The sequence below is a fragment of the Pezoporus occidentalis genome, unplaced genomic scaffold (genome assembly GCF_034315485.1).
Source record: "Pezoporus occidentalis ecotype Australia unplaced genomic scaffold, CSIRO_AGI_Poc_V1 ctg81, whole genome shotgun sequence".
Lineage (NCBI taxonomy): Eukaryota > Metazoa > Chordata > Aves > Psittaciformes > Psittacidae > Pezoporus > Pezoporus occidentalis.
The window spans coordinates 1,122,291-1,142,310 of NW_026916170.1; the positions used below are offsets into that span (position 1 = coordinate 1,122,291).

General features: G+C 37.1%; 1 protein-coding gene across 6 annotated transcripts in view; it reads right to left on the bottom strand.

Annotated features, from left to right (window-relative positions):
* NLGN4X (neuroligin 4 X-linked) overlaps positions 1–20,020 on the bottom strand; it is a 181,979-nt gene that overhangs the window by 120,686 nt on the left and 41,273 nt on the right. For all 6 annotated transcript variants that reach the window (XM_062603761.1, XM_062603766.1, XM_062603765.1 and 3 more), the window contains exon 3: positions 3,286–4,131. In XM_062603761.1, the coding sequence (XP_062459745.1) occupies positions 3,286–3,757 (472 nt within the window). In that variant the 5' untranslated portion in view covers positions 3,758–4,131. The remainder of the gene's footprint in view (positions 1–3,285; positions 4,132–20,020) is intronic.

Consider the following 20,020-nt stretch of genomic DNA (forward strand, 5'->3'; position numbering starts at 1 on the left):
AAAACCTCTTGTCCAGTGAACAGCAGCAAAAGAATAAAAATCCACATAGCCAGAATTCCAGAAATATTCTGTTATGTGTTTTGATTTCTATTATGAAAAATATTTTCACCAAAAATTAAAAACAAAAAAAAGCCCCTAAAAACAAAGATGCTTTTTGCCTTGTGAGAACATTTTAACACGGAAAATTCTGACAGGATTCTGCTGGTATTTGACATTTGAAATTCAGGGTCAAAAGAAAGGCTATGATTAACACAGACATAAGCTGTATAACAAGGCACTTTTAATTTCTTAGCCCAGACGCTCTAACTATTTTAAGGAATTATGGAATTTTAGGTCATTTAACCCAATAGAAGTACCAACATTTAAAACTATTTTACTATAACTAACTGATCTTATCTACCCAGTTAAAGGGATTGTATTCTACTCTTATTTTCATTCATTTACACTGGCAGAATGCTAGAGAAGCAATTCTGCAATCATATGAATGATGTGTGCATTTATTCTTCAATTGTTCATTCAAAGTACATGATCAAAATTTGGTTCCCTTTGACCAAACCACACATGCGATAAGAAACAGGTCATGTTATACAGTGAAAAAAAAAAAAAAAGCCAAACAAACCAGCAGCAAAGCAAACCAAAAAACCCAACCAAACCCGAGTTATATTCTGATTAGATATTTACTAGGATTGGTTTGAAGTAAGCACTGTGTGTAACCACACTTAGTTCATTCATGTTTTTCACCAAAGTTTAAAAAAAAAAAGTAGAAAATTATTCAGATTATGTTTCACAGTCAGAACATTAATTAGGTTTGGATGATTCCATCCACCTTTTCTCCCAGACACAAAACAGTTTCAAATCTTTTTTAAATGCATCTGTACTTGTGAAAGAATTGAAAATGTAAATTCTACTCAAAGTCATTCACTTTGAGATTTTGCTTCAAAAACTAATTTCATGGTCTGTCTCCATAACAACATAGCTTATTTTTGCCAACTAAAACTCATATAATGAATCATAATGCGTTTAATCAGATTGTATGGACTACAATTAAAGGCTGTTCACATTTAGCATCATTTGGACACACACTAACTTAGGAGATGTAATCTGTAGGTCAGTCCTTAATTATCTTTAAGAGCAGAAGGTTGCACATTTTCTTCACCAAAAAAGCCAAGTTATATTTAACTGGTAATAGGATATACAGCACACAATTAAAACATCATGTACTCCATTTATTAAGTTTCCCATTTCCCCATTGGAACCTGTTAACAATGCTTGTTATATTGTACAGAAGCAATCTTGCCTTCATCACTGACACTAAACCTTGTTTCTCATTATTCAGCTATATACTTTTTTATGCATAGGTTTATATTTTAAAAAGGATAAATGAAAGAAGTCAGATTCAATGTAGATGCTATTCAGTGTAAAAACAAAACCTAAAACCGAGAGGAACACAATTCCAAATTGTGGAATTAAGCAGACAAAATCATCTACAAAATATAAATTTATCAGTCCTTTCTCTTTTTGATCTAAGAGCAAATGCTATTAGCTATTACAGGCAAGATAAGGAATTTTACAGATTCTTAGTCATTCAGCACATGGTATTTTATTATTATCTAGTCAATATCAAATATACTTTTCCTAGATATCTGTATATATTTTGTCATATCTAATTTCCTGTCTTCCTTAATTAATGGATGAAAAGTCTTTTTACTAGGGCCTTGAAATAAGACTGAGTTAGCAACGCTCAGATACCTGCACAGCAAGAACAAATAAAATCTTAACCTGAAATGCTTTCTTAGGGCAAACTTACCCTAGTGACTAAATAAAAGCTGCATTACAAATCCAGAACATCAACAAATTTGGGAAAGAATTATCTATCTTACTACCCAAGGAGTGAGATACAGCACAATGAGCCTGGAAGAAGGAAAGAACTGACTAGAATGATCTGCCCCTTCGTCTACATGCATGCGCACACACACATGCGCATCAGAGCCTCCATACACACATCTTTACTTTCAGAGTACTTTCTATTTAAGCAGCTTAGTAGTATTTATATTTGCAGAGCCCCCAGTACTCCCAAACCTTACTCCTTTAATTTTAACTTTCAAGTTTTTGCTTCAGCTGATGAGAACAGGAAAAGAAGGTGGAATGTTTATTGCTGGCAAACAGCTTGGAAATTCTGAGTAAAGAAGCCAATCAAGGCAGAAGGATTATAATAATCAAAGTACAAAATTTGCATATTTAGAGCATGGTTACTGAGAAATAACAATGCCTTGGTTATGCAAATCAAACCCTCAGCTAAAGTGAAGGGATTTGCATTATCTGGGAGAAATCTGTCACGTTATGCATTGGTAACTGCGCTCTAAGTGGCTGAAAGAACTGGCTTTTAGCAGAATATCAAATATAACTGCCAGTAGAATTTCTTGTTTCCCTGTGATATCAAATAAACTTAACTCATTAGGGACCTGATGAAAACAGGTCTTCTTGTCTGTGAGAAGCAATACCATTCAGAACAACAAAAGACACATTCAGCATGCCATAAAGCTAGAAATTTTAAGTCTGAGATTATGAAAAAGTTCAGAGTTGCGTGTTAGCAATTGTGTTCATTCTTTTTTGCCTACAGAAGGTAGTTTAAAGCAGTCCTCTTCAGAAGACTGCAGAAAACCGATGAAAGCTTAAAGCTACCTATTCAGCTCTGCATAATACTATCATGTTTACTTCATTTTAGATTTAATGAATGAAGAAAAATAAGTTGGACTGAAAAGTTTCATAGGTAAAAATCCTGGAAACTAAACCAGCAGATTGAACTACTATAACAATTTTCTATTGTCTATTAAAATCAGAGTTAACAATAGGCTCAGAGGTATTGTAATAAAACTAAACAAAAAAATAAGAGGCGAGATTCTCATTTAAAAATTAGTATGTGGCAGTATTTGTACCATTAATGCATGGAAAATAAATGTGTTACTTCTGGTTATTGATTATTCCCGCTTTCCTCTCTTATGAATGATGCTCAGCTGCACTGTAAATGTAAACTTCAAACTGGCTTATGCACTCTGGCTACTGCTTGCAAATGAAATTGCGGTTTGATGTTACACTGAAACATGAGAGAGAATTCATGTAAGCATGTTCAATCAACAGAGTATTACTTATAATGCATGTTCAGAGGCATGATCTATTTCCACAGACTAAACATGGAGGAAACTGAGCAAGATGCTTTTAAGATTTGGCTACTACTCATGTGCATAACTGGTGAGTGCATGGTTGTGTGATCCTTGGAGTACTTACCATCTTCTGTGGGCACATAGATATTCAAATACAGACAGTCTTCATTTTGATCCTGAACATATGTCACTACAGTATCCAGATTGGCTGTAAACCAGACTGGCAGCATGTCGTTGAGCAGTGACCTCTCATCCAGGTACTGAGGGCAGACGGCAGCAAACTGTGTGGCATTGCGGACACCCGTCCAAGATGATGGTGGCTCTGGGGGCTGAAAACGCCTTTCTCCAGTCGGAGGAGAGGCATAAGGAACACCCAGGTACTGCTCCACGGGACCAAGGATCTCATTAGGCAAAGGTGTTCTTAAACCACGTATTTTGCCATAATTCGTGGTAACAACTGGGTATTGTGCTTGGCCATCAATGAGAGTAAATCTTATAGCCAGTGCAGTTATCCACAGCAGGAAGTTAGAATTCAACATGACACACACTGGGGTGAAGATCAAAGGCAGCCATAGGAGTCCCATTGGTTTCGACATTATTTAAATCAACATCAGCAGGGCCCTTTTCTTCCACAGCCAGGAGAAAATTAGTCAGTCAAGGAAATTAAAAACTAATAACATAAAAAAGTAGTCAAAAGGAGACGAAGTGAGGGAAAATGTAACCTTGTTCAAGCAGCAAAACTACAAAAGCTAATGTGTGGTAGGTGTCTCAGCTGACTGGCCACAGAAAAATCCCAACATCAGAAGAAACAAGGGAGTGTTTGCCCCTAAGGCTCATCCCAGGCTTCAGCATTGGCTTAATCCTGGCAATGTACAGCACTTCCCAGCAAGCAGCATGGGGAGAGATCCACAGTTACTCCACTTCACAGCAAAATGGCTCCTCCCAGTGAAGTCCAGCCCACTCAGTCAGCCTGCGGCCAAGAAAAAAGAAGCAAGACAAATCAACAGACACATTCATATTGGCACAAATCTATTCTAAAAGAACAAACCAAACAATTAAATTCCCACACTACTTCCATGCCAAGGCTCACAAATGTTTTATGAGCTGTAGCCACCATGGTTAGCTATGTGTTTCCAAAGATACGTAAGGTAAGAGAGCTGAAAGTTAAAGCCACAAGCTTGTCAGAGGTTATACCGCAAACCAAATATTTCTGCTCCTGTACATGCTTCCAAACCAAACCACAGCCCAAACACTGCTGCTTTCAGGAAGGGTATCAAATGAAGTGCTAGCTCCAGGGTATTTTCTGCCCTAAATAAACAAGCATTTCCTCTTAAGCACATGTGCACTCCCACTTGAAACCTTTATTAAATACTTTGCTGCACTGGATAATGTTTCTGTTGCTTTTCACAGGTAACCCTACACTTCTGTATGGCAACCTAAGTCACCTGTATCTAACTGAGAAATTCCAGTTAATGTAATAGCACTAGTTCAAATCAAGCATGAGAACAATTTGTCAAAATTAGATCTGAAGTTACTGGGTTTTGTATCTTTTCTTTGTTCTATGTCTGATAAAAAGGAAGAGTGGAAACTGAAGAGAAAAATCGTAAAATTTCTCAAAAGTCAGATTTTGACCTATGTATTGTTACAACGATGCAACATTACCTTCTTGCATTCTTCTGTTTTTAATTTTTAGACAGAAGGCAATTCATACAATTCTGTTAATTTTTAATAAAAGTCACACATATATATATGCTAACCATCACAGGTAGCATAAGTAAACACAGAGCACTTGTTAATTCTTGCATTCTCCTCCCTGAAAGAGCTTACTTTTATCCATTATTCAACTCAAAATGACAAATAATAAAACCACAGCTAAAAAGCTCTTTGTTATGGGAAACTGATACTGACACTTTACATTTGATATGACGAACACACACATATAAAACTCATGCAACCGGACTACTAGGTCCTGTTTTCAGTCAAGACTCTCTCATGAAGATATAAAAAGAGATTTGAAAAGCAGAAAAATAAAGGTACATAGCTACTGACAGTGATTTCAAAATAAAACAAACAAAACCAAGCAAACAAAACAAGAACCCACAAAAAAGGCAAAAAACAAAACAAAGAAACAAACAAAAAACCAAATCCAAAACTAAACACAAAAGAAAAACCAACCTAAAAATCAAAACAAGCCCACAAAAGAAAACAAACACCCCCAAAATAACCACAGGAGACATCTATGCTGATTCTTTTAGATAAGAAAAGGCATTTGAAAGAAAGATATCTCATTTTCTCAAAACCCCTGGAATTCTTCAATGGCTTCATTTTAGCACTCATATACCAAAACTTTTGAAACACCTGAATACCAGAGCCAGAAAATTATCAGATGCATATTACTTATGGTGAATCAAAATTTCTATTGACATTTTCACTGACAGATAATAGGCTTAGATGCTGCCTCCGAAGGACTTGCAATTTAAGCATAGTTTCTGGAGGACAAATCAGTAACAGTTCCCCGAGGGCACGACCAGGGCCATCAGTCCCTGCCTGAGCTATGCTGCAGGAAACTGTGCCCATACAGTCCATCAGCCTGGATCCTGCCCTCACTGGGTGTTGTGGTTTAAACCCAGTCAGGTAATTCGTTCACTCACTCCCCCCTTTCTTTCCCTCCCCCTACTCCCAGCGGGATGGAGAGGAGAATCGAAAAGAATGCAACTCCCACGGGTTGAGATAAGAACAGATTAGTAACTAAGGTATAACACAAATCACTGCTGCTACCACCAAGAATAACAGTGATAAAGGAAATAACAAGGGAAGAGAATACAACACCTCAGCACCAGCTGACCGATAACTCGCCCCCCAAGCTCGACCAAGCTCTGACCGATACCTCCTCCAACCCTGCTGTCTCCCAGCCCTTCCGGCTAACTCCCAGTTACCTCCTGGGCACGACGTGCTGTGGTATGGAATACCTCTTTGGTCAGTTTGGGTCAGGTGTCCTGTCTCTGCTTCCTCCCGGCCTCCCCTCCTCCCTGGCAGAGCATGAGGCTCACAAAGTCCTTGGCCAAACCAAAACATCGCTATCAGCTCTGTTCCCGAGCTGAAAGTCAAAACACTGCACTACACCTGCTACCAAGAAGGAGAAAAATGACTGCTACTGCTGAACCCAGGACACTGGGTCCCCAGGTCTGCCTTGGATCTGACTCCTTACCCTGCCTTGTCCAATAACCACAGGACAGTGGGAGCAACCTGTCAGTGTCTCCAGCCCAGCATCAGTAGGGTGCTTTAGGAGAATGCCCCAAGAGCAGCAGTATTTCCCTGCCAGTCCTGCAGTGCCTACAGCTCCTGGCTAATCCTCGCCCATGGAGCAGCCCCACTCTGAGCGCTGAGAGCGTTCAGACAGCTAGCTGAAAACTCCTCCTGAAGCACTGTCTTCCCCTCTGGTTTCTGCTACCGTTTTTAACAATCGAAGTCAGCAGCAAGCAACTGGTTTTGGGTGGTGTTCCCTCTTGCTCTCTCATAGCCTGACTTTGGTACACTTTTCTGACCATGAAGCACAAAGCAGAATTTCCAGTCATACCCAACTGAGGATTTAACCTCTGCTCAGGAAAAAACAACAGATCCTATTCCCTTGACACCCACACTGGATAAGTTTGTAGCAATATAGTAAGAAAAAAAAACATGGAATAAAACACTGAAAAAAATGACAAAGTGGAAGGAAGCAATCCCAGGGTCGGAGTAATCCCAGGCACAGCTACAGGTTGGGCAAAGAAGAGATTCAGAACAGCCCTCTGGAGAAGGACTTGGGGGTGTTGGTCGATGAGAAAATGAACATGAGCTGGCTTCAGTGTGTGCTCGCAGCCCAGAAAGCCAACCGTATCCTGGGCTGCATCAAAAGGAGCGTGACCAGCAGGTGGAAGGGGGGGATCTTGCCCCTCTACTCTACTCTTCTGAGACCTCACTTGGAGTATTGTGTGCAGTTCTGGTGTCCTCAACATCAAAAGGACATGGAACTGTTGGAATAATTCGAGAGGAGGGCCGCAAGGATGATCAGGGGACTGGAGCACCTCCTGTATGAAAATACACTGAGGAAGTTGGGGCTGTTCAGCCTGGAGAAGAGAAGGCTGCGCGGAGACCTCATAGCAGCCTTCCAGTATCTGAAGGGGGTCTATAGGGACGCTGGGGAGGGACTCTTGATTAGGGACTGTAGTGACAGGACAAGGGGTAACGGGTTAAAACTTAAACAGGGGAAGTTTAGTTTGGATATAAGGAAGAAGTTCCTTACTATGAGGGTGGTGAGGCACTGGAATGGGTTACCCAAGGAAGTTGTGAATGCTCCATCCCTGGAGGTGTTCAAGGCCAGGCTGGACGAAGCCTTGGGTGGCATGGTTTGGTGTGAGGTGTCCCTGCCCATGGCAGGGGGGTTGGATCTAGATGATCTTAAGGTCTTTACATGATTCTGTGATTCTATGAAAGACAGTGACCTAGATGATGAAAAATGGATAGAGAAAAAACTTGTCTGGGCAAACAGCAAACGGAAAAAACAGGAAACAAATCAAGAAAAGAAAACGGGAATGACAAATAACAGTGAATATCTTAGCAGCATGGAGAGAATGAAAAATTGCAATATGAACGAAAGTGGAACTCCTCAGTTGATACATATACTACAGATAGTATAAAACTGTTGAAAATGTGACTTAATATTTATTCATACTAATTATAGGTTATCTTTGGATCAAATATCTGGTTATATGTTGCTATTTTGAATAAGTAGAGAGGATAGGAAAAGGGAAACATTCATTACTGACCTGGAATTGAATTTGTTAACTGATTCCTTATCTAGAAAATACGACCAACAAAAGTAGATTTGTGGATATTAAATCCACTCATATAATGTTTTATATCCCCCTATATCTTAAGAGAAGTATACGCAAACTTTGCATTTCTGATTCACGCACACATATACATAGATTTGACATCTCCTGAATGTGTAAGGAAACGAACTACTGGCTAACATGCAAATTATAGCCAGCTCTCTCAGCCCCAGTGATTGACCTATACCAGACCTGCAGCCTCTGCCAACCAGTGACAGACAAACACTGGATAGTAACAAGTGCATTAGCATAGGCAAGGTTTATACCATAAAAGAGTACTTCTAAGATGGTAAGTCAGAATAAAAAAAATATTTATTGTGATGAGCATGATTATTAAACTTATTGTTGTTAGCCCCTTAAGAGGTTAACAGACAGAATAAAAATTTGTTGTATTTCCTGTTAAACAGGTATCTTGAAAAAGTTTACATAAGCAGTAAGTTACATGTGACCACTGTGTCAAGAAAGTCTTTAAAAGAAGTCCCCTGGAAAAAAACTGTGTTACAAAGAGACTGTAAGTCAGAAAATATCCCACTTTTCAGTTTACTGACATACTGCTGGAGAAATTATCATTTACAGAAGGTTATTTTCACACATGAAAGACATACACATGCATGCACAGAGAAAGATACATGGAATATGACGTGGTTGCATGATTGCTTGTTTGGGATTTTTTTGTGTTTTGGTTTTGTTTGGTTGGTTTGGTCTAGAATCACAGAATTATAGAATAGTTAGGATTGAAAAGGACCTTAAGATCACCTAGTTTCCAACCCCCCTGCCATGGGCAGGGACACCTCACACTAAACCGTGCCACCCAAGGCTCTGTCTAACCCGGCTTTGAACACCTTGAACACAGTTCCATGTCCTTTTTATGTTGAGGACACCAGAACTGCACACAATACTCCAAGTGAGGTCTCACGAGAGCAGAGGGGCAGGATCACCCCCTTCCACCTGCTGGTCACGCTCCTTTTGATGCAGCCCAGGATACGGTTGGCTTTCTGGGCTGTGAGTGCACACTGAAGCCGGCCCATGTTCATTTTCTCATTGACCAACACCCCCAAGTCCTTCTTTGCAGGGCTACTCTGAATCGCTTTGCCCAACCTGTAGCTATGCCAGGGATTGCTCCCACTCAGGTGTAGGACCTTGCACTTCGCATGGTTAAACTTCATGAAGCTGGCATCAGCCCAACTCACAAGTGTGTCAAGGTCCCTCTGGATGGCATTCCTTCTCTCCAGCATATCAACTGAACCACACAGCTTGGTTGTTTTTTTTTTTAATAAAATTAAAAATATTATCCTGTTTTAAGCATACATAAATTAACATAGGGGCAGGGCACTATAAGTAAAAACTACATAAGGCATAACAATTTTTGAATATGCTGAATATTAATTTTAGCAAAGCATTCATATAACTTGGAACTTTAGCAGAAAATCATGCAGTTGTTTTCCGTAAAAGCACTTCCCAAATGCACCTCTAAATCAAATTCAGCACTGCAACCTCTTAATCATCGGTCTATTAAAAATGTTTGTTGAGTAACATAAGAACTCTTCCAAATATCAGTAAATGCATATTAGTTTTGTCTACCATCTTTCAAATAATTATTAAAAAATAATATTTATTTCTTTATGTTTTTCCCCCAGCTTCTAGGACTATTTTGCTAATAAACTGAAATGAGCTTAACTTCAGTCTTCTTCATGCTACATAAAGCCATTCAGAAAAGCCAGAAAAAAATTACAGTGAACGCCATAAAGAAACATCAGTCATGAGCAGTTGCGTGTGTAGTTTCTGGACTGGGTTACTTAGGTTAGTGAGTTATTAACTGAAATTGGCCAATCATAGACGTTTTTAAATCTCAGAACTGTTAACTACAGCAATGCCTGGCTTTAAATTAACACGTGTCATGTTTATTTTGTTGAATTTTTGTAGGCATTTTCCCTGTAAGAATAGATTGGAAAAATTTATTATTATTATTAAAAAAAAAAATCACACAAAAACAAAAAAGTCTGCCCCCCCCCAAAAAAAAAAAGTAAATCCAGACTTATAGTAACACTAGTTTTAGCATTACAAACTTCACTAGGGGTGAGTATCTGAACTACATAACTGTATTATCAATTGGATTAACCAAGTTATACATCAGTATGATTTCTGTGGTAATACATTGATGTTCAGTCACAGCAATTCAACAGGTAATAGGGATCAAAGGAAATTTTAGCAATTCAGAATACAACACATTCTAATGTATCACTTTAAATTTTCAAGAGAACTGTGAATTGATAAGATTAGAAATTGAAAGAAAGCAAAATATCAGTTATGCAAATTTAAAAACTATAATGTACCCTTTCTTAAAGTGAAAATAAATGCCAACTATATAAACATCATTATGGACCACGGAGTTGGTCTTAGGTTTATGGTTAGACATAATTGAGGACAAACATAGATATTTATATTTTTTTTTTTAAAATACGCAGATAAAGCCTGAAAAGCAAGACAAATTAGTTACATACTTTTTTGTGCATTTTTCAAATAACATGCTGCATTTATCTTGCTATAAATTTCTCCAGTTAGTGTCTCAGATAGAGTTGGACAGTGTCAGTAGTTCCCTCACATTAGAAACTACATTCACCATTTACTTTTCAGAAAATGGGCACATTTATTTTATGTATTTGTTTCTTGCCTGCAGCTACCAGTCTTACTCTAAATTTCTAAGTCTATCAGAAAGAACAATGGGATTACAAGAAAAGGCTGTGTGGCCCCTACACTGCTTTTGAAAACTGCAAGTCTCTCAATAAGGAAAACAATTTCAAAGGGAAGAGAGAGATAGTAGAAGTGTGATCATCACCCCTTTTCAGGAAAAATAGAAAAAAAAATACCCTTCTTAAACACTTTGTAAAAAGTCAGATGCTTGGATCTGATTATAAAAAGCTGTTATTGAACAATCAGATACAGTTTCCCTGGTTTTTTTTCTGTATTTAAAATGTTAAAAAAAACATTACAGCCAGAAGGACCTAAGACTAACTGGAAATGCTCAGTTAGGTCAGTTGTACTTACCTCACTGATTTTTGCACTCTAATTTTAACTGCTATTACACATAAGCAGCATGAAAAATTTTCAGTAATTCACAATACTTGGCACTTTTCATTTTTCATGATATTTTCTTTCTTCAGATAAAGCAATGAAGATTGCAAGTAAATATAAGGTGTCAATATTAAGAAGAAACATGGCATAAACTTTGCAAACATAAACTTTACAGTACTAATTATCTCAAAATCCAGGTGTGTTCCACTCAGATCAAAATCTGACCATTCGTTATATGAGTTTAAGCTTCCTTATACTGAATGGACACTATAGTCATTTAAAAGTCTGAAGCCATAATGCAAGAAAAGGTCAGGACACAAATAATAAAGCAACAATTAACTTTGACTTCAAGGTAATGTGACAGGTTACTAAGTCTTCTTTGTTTGGAAAGAGTCCAATGCCTAAAATACTTTTTAGTATGGCACAAAATACATTTATTTATTCAACAGTCTTTGTCTAATTGTGGCTGCAAAGTCATAAGAAAATACTGATCTTCAAGAACATAATTTAGGGAAATGTACAAAAAAATAGCATCAGTACAGTCTAGCACAACTGCTGACTTCATTTCCAGCTTTTACATCTGATATGACCTTGTAAAAGAAATGTAACACACTCTGTATCTCTCCATTTCTTTTCTGCGCCTCTGTTTCCTAGTGTTACTACAAAAGGAAAGATTATGATCTGCAAGATGGTGTTCAGCTCTGAGTTTCTGTAAGGCAAAAGCTCCTGCAGAGTAAAATTTCTTATGCCTGGAGTAAAAAAATAATTTATGGCTACATGCCTACAAAAAACACTATTTTATACAATTTCTTAGATTTGCAGCACAGACCTTTTTATAATTTGAATAAATCTTCAAAAATCTTAAAGTTTGTTGCTTACTACCACTACAAGACACAAAACAAAAATTTCTGTCATGGAATGGGTACAAATTTGTCTCCAGTAACAAAGGTCAAATGACTGAAAACAAAAATTCTTGAGGGAATCTATCAGGTTTTGTCTAAATATTAAACAGGGAAACTCACAGGTCTCATTCTTCTCTCTTCACCATTAAGCCTATGTTTGTGCTCCCCAAGGACAGTAGAAACAACTAAAACTCCTGTCTGAAACAACTGAGAAACTGAGGGACAGATTGTTAGGCAATTTGATCCCTTAAGTTTATTTAATGATTAGAATTTGATATCCTCCTGTTGGCATTCCAGTTTAAGAAGAAACATTACAATTGTTACAATAACTAAACACAGGGTGGGAAAAGCAATTTAAAGCAACTGGGCATGTAGTCATCCCACCTCAACGTATTATATGGCTCCCAAAGAAACCCAGTTGATACTCTATTATACAAATTCTAGAAGTGAAATTACGCAGGAGACACAGGAATACATTTTCATTGCATTACCTAGTTCAGTTGGTGGTGATACTGCCTTCATTCATATGATAATGTTACGATTATGCACTCATCCTGGAAATAGGAGAGTTGACTGACTACCCTCATTAATCTGAAGAAGTCTAAACCTACACCTCCCATCTTTCAAGTTACAAACATTAAATTTCAAATAAGGCTGGGACAGCTGTAATGACTGTGTGCAGCATTGTCAATTCTAAACTGAAAACTTTTGTTCTGAGATTCTCATCTTTGGACTATAATAGAACTGTAACTTTGCAGTCCAAAGAAGTTTAAACTCTCTTGGACAGGTATTCTCACTTTCAAGCAAGCCTTATGCAATTTGTAGCAGCATAATTTAATGAAATACAAACTGGGACTGGGGATTAGCTTTACTTTGCTATCACGTCATTGATTTTTTTTTCTTATTCTTCCCCTTAAGTTTCTTAATTTGCTAGAAATTGGACAACTTCACCAGCAGAAGAGAAGAATGTCCTCCTGTTCATATGACGCTCTCCTCCTGACTGACTGGGCTTTATCCTGCCAAATGACAGCTTGAGCCCTGTGTTTAAGAGGAAAGAGCTTGTCTCAGCAAGACAAATCTCCATGAGATGTTATGAAGGACAGGGCTACCAGAATCACTCATTAGATCTTTGGAGACAGTAAGAAGGCTACGACTCCTATGCTGTCTGCTGCCTTCCCCTCTCCCCTCCAAACACTGAGCTTAAGAGCCTCCTTAGAAAGAGTCTGCCTACTACTGTGCTTACTGTCCTGTCTCTGATAAATACATAATGAATGATGAAATTCCTAACTTTCTAGTTGACATAACTACTGGGAGTTGTAAATTATATTGTACACTGTGGACCTCTAAAAGATAAGCAGAGTATTATCATAAAAAAGTCCCATTATGGATCCAGATCTTAGTCCAGTTTTAGGCCAGTGCAGTGAGCACCGGAATTTAGGTGTAAGCAGCAAACTGAATAGGTCTAGATCACAGTCTCCAGTACTGTCCTGCCACTGTATTCATACCTGCCAGCCAATGCGCACGCATGACCAGGGAACAGGACAGGCTGGAGGTTCTCTCTTTGTGCTGTGTCTGTTAGGACAACACAAATAAGGCAAATATTTTGTTGTTGTTGTTGCTAGCTCAGTTTGGTTTTCTTTTTTGGTTAGGTAAGAAAGACTTTCACTATACAGATGTGCTGTGCTCTGTGGACACAAAGGCAGAGAACAATACCTGGACCATTTTATTCAGAAATGTAGGTTCATGGGCAGAACAAGACATATCCTTCCTGCCCAATGATGTATGCCTGAACTCCAAGGTTGTCTTTGCCTTCTTGTATGTAGTGTATATTTTTTGCTTAAATATGGAAAATTAGGAAAAAATATCTTATGTTCCTCCAGAAAATTAATGAAATATGGCTGTCATCTTAAATCAGATATGTTGATAAACCTGTAATATGAGAGGATGTACAAGAACAACAGCAAGAGTGAAATTAATTTGTAAAACAACAATAAAATCTGAGAAAACAAAGTGGAATCCAACAACAATTTTTAGAAACCTAAGAGACATATTCCTGAAATTCCATGCCTTTGGAAATGCAAATTCTAAAACTGTTACACCAAGTAGCACAAAGATATACTACAAAAAATAATTCCACACATATGCAAGCTTGAAAAAGAGGATGTGATATCAGTTACTTGAAGTTTGTGTTGGTTTTTCTTTTAATAATTATTTTTTCAACTTTACCTATTTGTTGCCAAAAAGGGCAGCAGGACAGAAAGCTAAGCTTGCTTGGGATAAGGCTATAAAAATTTGTTCCCTGAGTAATTTTCTATTCAGTTAAGAGTGTCCTTCATTTTCAACCCCACCCTCCCCAAATGACAAAAATCAGATCATCTTTCTTTTAAAAATCCCAGAAGAAATCTCAGAATTACTAAGTGAATGCTTTTTTCTTAGGTAAAAAAAATTGTCTCAAAATTATTTTCATGACAGCCCCTATAAATCTACTACATGAAGAACTTAAAGGCCATTTCCAATTTAGCTGTTTTTTTTTTAAATCAAAGACTTTTCAGAACTCAAACATAATATATTTACTCATTAGTGTGTAGAACTGATGTAAATGTGGAAAAGGAAACCCAGGAACAAGTGTAGAAATGCTCACCCATCCAGTCCCATTACTGGAAAGTTTCCATTTTTGCCTAGCTCAATGAAAAAAGCACACCTCCTCTACTTTAGGCACATCACTAAAGCTTGCGTTCGTCTCACCAACTTTGTGCGCAGAAGTTGGATATTCTGTCTAAACCAGAAGCATACATTTCAGGCAGCAATTCTTCCTACTGTAACATACGTGTTAAATATTACTTGAAGCCAACTACCAGGAAAACATCCTGAAGATTATTGTTTATGGAGCCTAGAATAGGTTAGATAACTGTCTGACAGCTAATGTACAGCAAGATGATTCTTTCTCTCAACTCTTATCAATACAGACATATTGATATACAGAACTTTATCTATAACCATGATACACAGTTAAGAAACTTTTAATTTTCCTGTTAGTTTCATACATGACCAAGTCCTCATGACTAAAACAGGATGAGAATATTCTGCTTGGAGTTCCTAATAGTTTTTGTCCTTTCATTAGTTCTGCTGATGGCTGATTAAAGATGATGCAGGATCCGTTGGTAAGAAATTCAGTACACACAGTTTAGGCTAAACTTCAGGTATTTTCTACCTTCCATTAAATTCATTTTATCCCCAGTTTTTATTATTATTATTATTATTATTATTATTATTATTATTATTATTATTATATTATTACAATCATTGTCATCTCTGTGTTATTTTGAAAACTCTGCATGATATTTTCCTTGAAGAAAAATCACATCCCAGTGAACAAGTTACAAGTTCATGCATTGTCACCTTTTACACCTAACATTAGTCTTTGCTAACACAGAATTGATAGGTTTGTGGAAAAACAGTACTGTGTTAGAAATGTATGGTTATTTTGCTTCTGTCTCTCAACTTGACATAAAACACATGTGTTGTGACTCCTTTGATGCAATGAGTACTACTTATAAATGACTTTTTAGCATGACCCATGAAACACTACTGACTCAATGACCAGGTGGAGACCAGTGATGAGTCGTATCCCTCAGCTGGAGAGGGACTTTTTATAAGGGCATGTACTGATAGGACAAGGGAAATTTGCTTTACAATGAAAAAGAGCAGATGTAGATAAAAGGAAGAACTTCTCCACTATGAGGATAGTGAGGCACTGGAAAGGTTGCCCAGAGCAGCTGTGGGTGCCCTATCCCTGGAACTAATCAAAGCCAGGTTGGATGGGGCTTTCAGCAACCTGGTTTAGTGCACTGGAAGTAGATGATCTTTTCAGGTCCCTTCCAACCTAAACCATTCTATGATTATCATATTTTTTAGCACACTGTAATTTTTCAGAGATTTCTCTTACTATGTAGCCCATACATATGGCAATACTCACACTGACTGTACTATAGAAAGAAAACAGGAGAAAGTAAGCAAATACACTAGCACCTTCATAATGAGAAGTAACATTTACCAATATGATTTAATGACAAACCATTATGCCTCAGTATTTTTCCAAGACCTCTTATTCTTGTTCTCCCCTGCTTGAAAATGTGTCCTCTTATAAAAGTCTCTTCCACACTTTTCCTCTTTTGCACATGGCGTTCTCAGTCTCCTGTCTAATTCTCAAATATTTCTCAGAGTGCACACCACTAGCTTGTCCTGTTCTCCAAATCATAATTCTTTCCTATGGATCTTTTCTTCTCCCTAGTAATTTGTTTCTAGCTTCCCTTTGTCTCTTTAAATACCTATGTAAGATATACAGAGAAAGACACATGCCCATCTATTCAATTGATGTCAAATTGATTTATTTGTTTTGTAAAGCATTTCTAGTATTCTCTCCCTGCATCCCCCAGACATCTTCTGGTTTTCCTTTTATCATATGCATACAGGGTAATATTGCAGAAAAAACAGAACGGGTGACAATTTGCAGCTGTCAAGTTAACTAGGAAGAACTGATCTTTTTTTTCCTGCACTTGGTCAGCTGATTTAGGTCAGGATTGGATAAAAAAAAACACCACAACAAACCAACGCACTTTGTCACATGGCAGGAGCTACAGCTTCCTGTGTGCTTCTATTATATCATCTTAAGAAATCTCACTAATAAACCAAGCAAAAATATCTACCACAAACTAATGCAGCCAATTAACCGGACAGATGGAGGTCAGGGGAGACAATTAAATCCCTTTGACAGAGGAGAAAATTATTCTACCTCATATTGGAGACATGTCAGTAATTCCTGTCTGATCTGACTTACACTTTTATTCTTCAGAATAATTCCTTACATAATGCCTTCTTTGGCATGAAACAGAAAGATCCATCATCTAAAGACCTCGTATATAATTGTTTATTTTTAAAGTGGTGGGAAGGGCAGTATGTTTTATCAGCAGTATTTTTACTGCTTTCTAGAACAAGAAAACTATTCTTTTTGCTTTAGGTTAGACTGCTACTAGGTTAGCTGCTACTCTCCTTGAAGTCTGCCCCTGTAAAGGATAACTATCACCTCGGCAAGTTGCTAACCACCTTCTTTTGGGAATTCAATTTTGCTTCCCATTTTGCATATTCCCATAGGAGGTAACCATTTAAGAGTCCTGATCCATTACTTTTCTGGCTCTGATTTCCTGGGATCTTGAAATCTTGTAACAATTTCTGCATATTTGCAACAATTATGTTTCCTAAATTTTTGCACCAAGATAGCTGTGTTTCTGGATGTCACATCTGCACTACTAATATTAAAAACTTTAAGCACTGTTTTCATATTCTGGCAATATTGATTACATATTTCACATTTTGAACAAAAAGGTCTGCAGTACTCTGAATTATTTCTTTTTTTTCCCTGATTTCCTACCTATACATTTCAAATGCTAAACCATAAACAACCATAGGTAAAAACTGTTCAGCTGAGGATTTAAATTAAATTCTCCATGAGATCATTTTTTACAAAAAGAAACTCTGCATCAGCTACAGGTCATTTGGGAAAAAATAAAGTATGATGTTACAGTCCAGCACACCACAATCAGAAAAAGCATGAAAGTTCTGAAAACACTTCAATTACTTTTTTTTTTTTAAATTAACTCACATCATACTGTGGTAGTATTTCAAAGTTAACAAGCTCATAATCCTGTGCCACTAGTACTACTCTAGTATTTAAGAGCACTAAGTCCACAGTCTAAAAGACAACTAAACTGACAAGACAGGGATTTTTCTCACGATACTGCTGTGACTGCTCAGTTCCAGCTCCAACTTCCACAATGCAAATTCTAACGCATCAGTTTTCTTTTCCAAGCTCATCTGTTGAAAACTCTCATTACTTAATTTCTGCACTATCATTACAGCTTTGTCATCCAGATGCGTGTCCTTTAATGAATTCTACTTCTACATTAATTTACAGTTTACACTGAAAATAGCATTTGAATTTCTTGTACCCTTATGTAGCTTATTATCTGTTCACACTTTTGATTTTAGCTCTGATGGCTTCTACATGTACAGAAAACAGATTCTTGTTCTGCCATTAGCTGAACTTTGAATTGTAGCCTCCCACCTTTGCACTCAATCGGCTGTATTTCACTAATACTTAATAATAAAATTTGAATTTAAAATTATTTCAGTACCCTCTGAAATATTTATTTCCACTTAATTTGGTCAAGTGAAGTATATTTCTTGCAACCAACTTCCTTTAAACAGAACTGTAGCAACAACAGATGCTTTCATAGAACCACAGAATCATAGAATAGTTAGGGTTGGAAAGGACCTTAAGATCCAACCCCCTGCCATGGGCAAGGACACCTCACACTAAACCATGCCACCCAAGGCCTTGTCCAACCTGGTCTTGAACACTGCCAGGGATGGAGCATTCACAACCTCCCTGGGCAACCCATTCCAGTGCCTCACCACCCTAACAGGAAAGAATTTCCTCCTTATATCCAATCTAAACTTCCCCTGTTTAAGTTTTAACCCGTTACCCCTTGTCCTGTCACTACAGTCCCTAATGAATAGTCCCTCCCCAGCATCCCTAAAGTCTGTAATTATCACCCATTTCAGTTTCTAATTATCCATCCTCTAGCTTTTCAAGCTACTGATCATCATTACACAAGCTTGTAATATAACCCTGTGTTTTTTTTCCCCTCCTTTTTGATACTTCAAGGTAATGAAAGTGAAAGGCACATACAGCTTTTTTAAATCCACTGGGAATAAAACTGAACTGCTCTTAAATGAAGACCAGGATCAAAGATTTGTTTTGGTTGGAAGAGAACTCCAGAGGCCATTTGGTCCCACCCCTGAAGACTGCTGCCCAGTACCACATCCAAACTGCTTTTGGTCATCTCCAAGGAGGGAGATTCCACAACAGTAGCTCCTGATGTTCACACACACGCAAAAGAAGACTCATATAACACATAAACACTGTTACTCAGATAAGTTACTATTTTCTTTAAAAGTAAATATATTGAAAACATTGGGACATATGCAATAAATTGTATTTTTCACTCAATTGGCATATCATAACTACAAACAATATTCACATGAATATTTTCACTAACAATAGATTTCCACTCAATTTGTTAAATACACGTTATCTTCTTACAAGAATTTAGTATCAGATGCTTATTAAAATGTGATTTAAACAAGCCAATCAACTATCATTCAAATGAAAAATAAAAGAATTGTAATTCCCCAAGGATAACTGGTGTTTTTAAAAGAAAATTATATAGAAATGCAGCATTTGAAATAAATCCTTTGAAAACTGAATTACAGTTAAATTAATTTATGATCAGTTTATGCTCTGATGTGATTTTAATTAGCATGCACTGCAGAATACAAAAATTTCTTCAGAAATATTGTTATGTTTATAAGTTTTCCAATTTTAATAATTATCCTAATACATCTTCATAATTCTGTCAGAAGTCTTGAATTTGAGAGGGGAGGTGGCTGTTAATTCCTCATAATCAAGTACTTGGATCAGAATAACAATAATTTCATATGTACAGGTAACCTAATTCCCACAAAGAATTTTGGCAATGTATACACACTCACCCTGCAAAAAGTATCCCAGTGTAAAAGGATGAGAATGCTATGTATAAATACAATGAACGTGTTTTTCTATGCAGTGAAAATTAAGTGGTTACATTAATCGGAAATCAGCTATAGGAATAATTATATTTCTCATTACAAAGTAGGCATGCTTTATTTGCCTACTAATGTGTTATAACTGGCAGTTCTTTCCATCCTTTTATTGGATTTCCATTTCAGGTCATTCTACATGTATATCTTTTTGGAAAGATGAATGACAAATGGGAAAAGAGTTATTTTTTAACACTTTACACAAAGCTTTTAATATTTTACATTGAAAAATATAATTAAATAGAAATAGCTACAATGAAAGGAGGGAATTGAGATTATTGAAACACTTGGTCATGAAATATTACTAAACTATGGT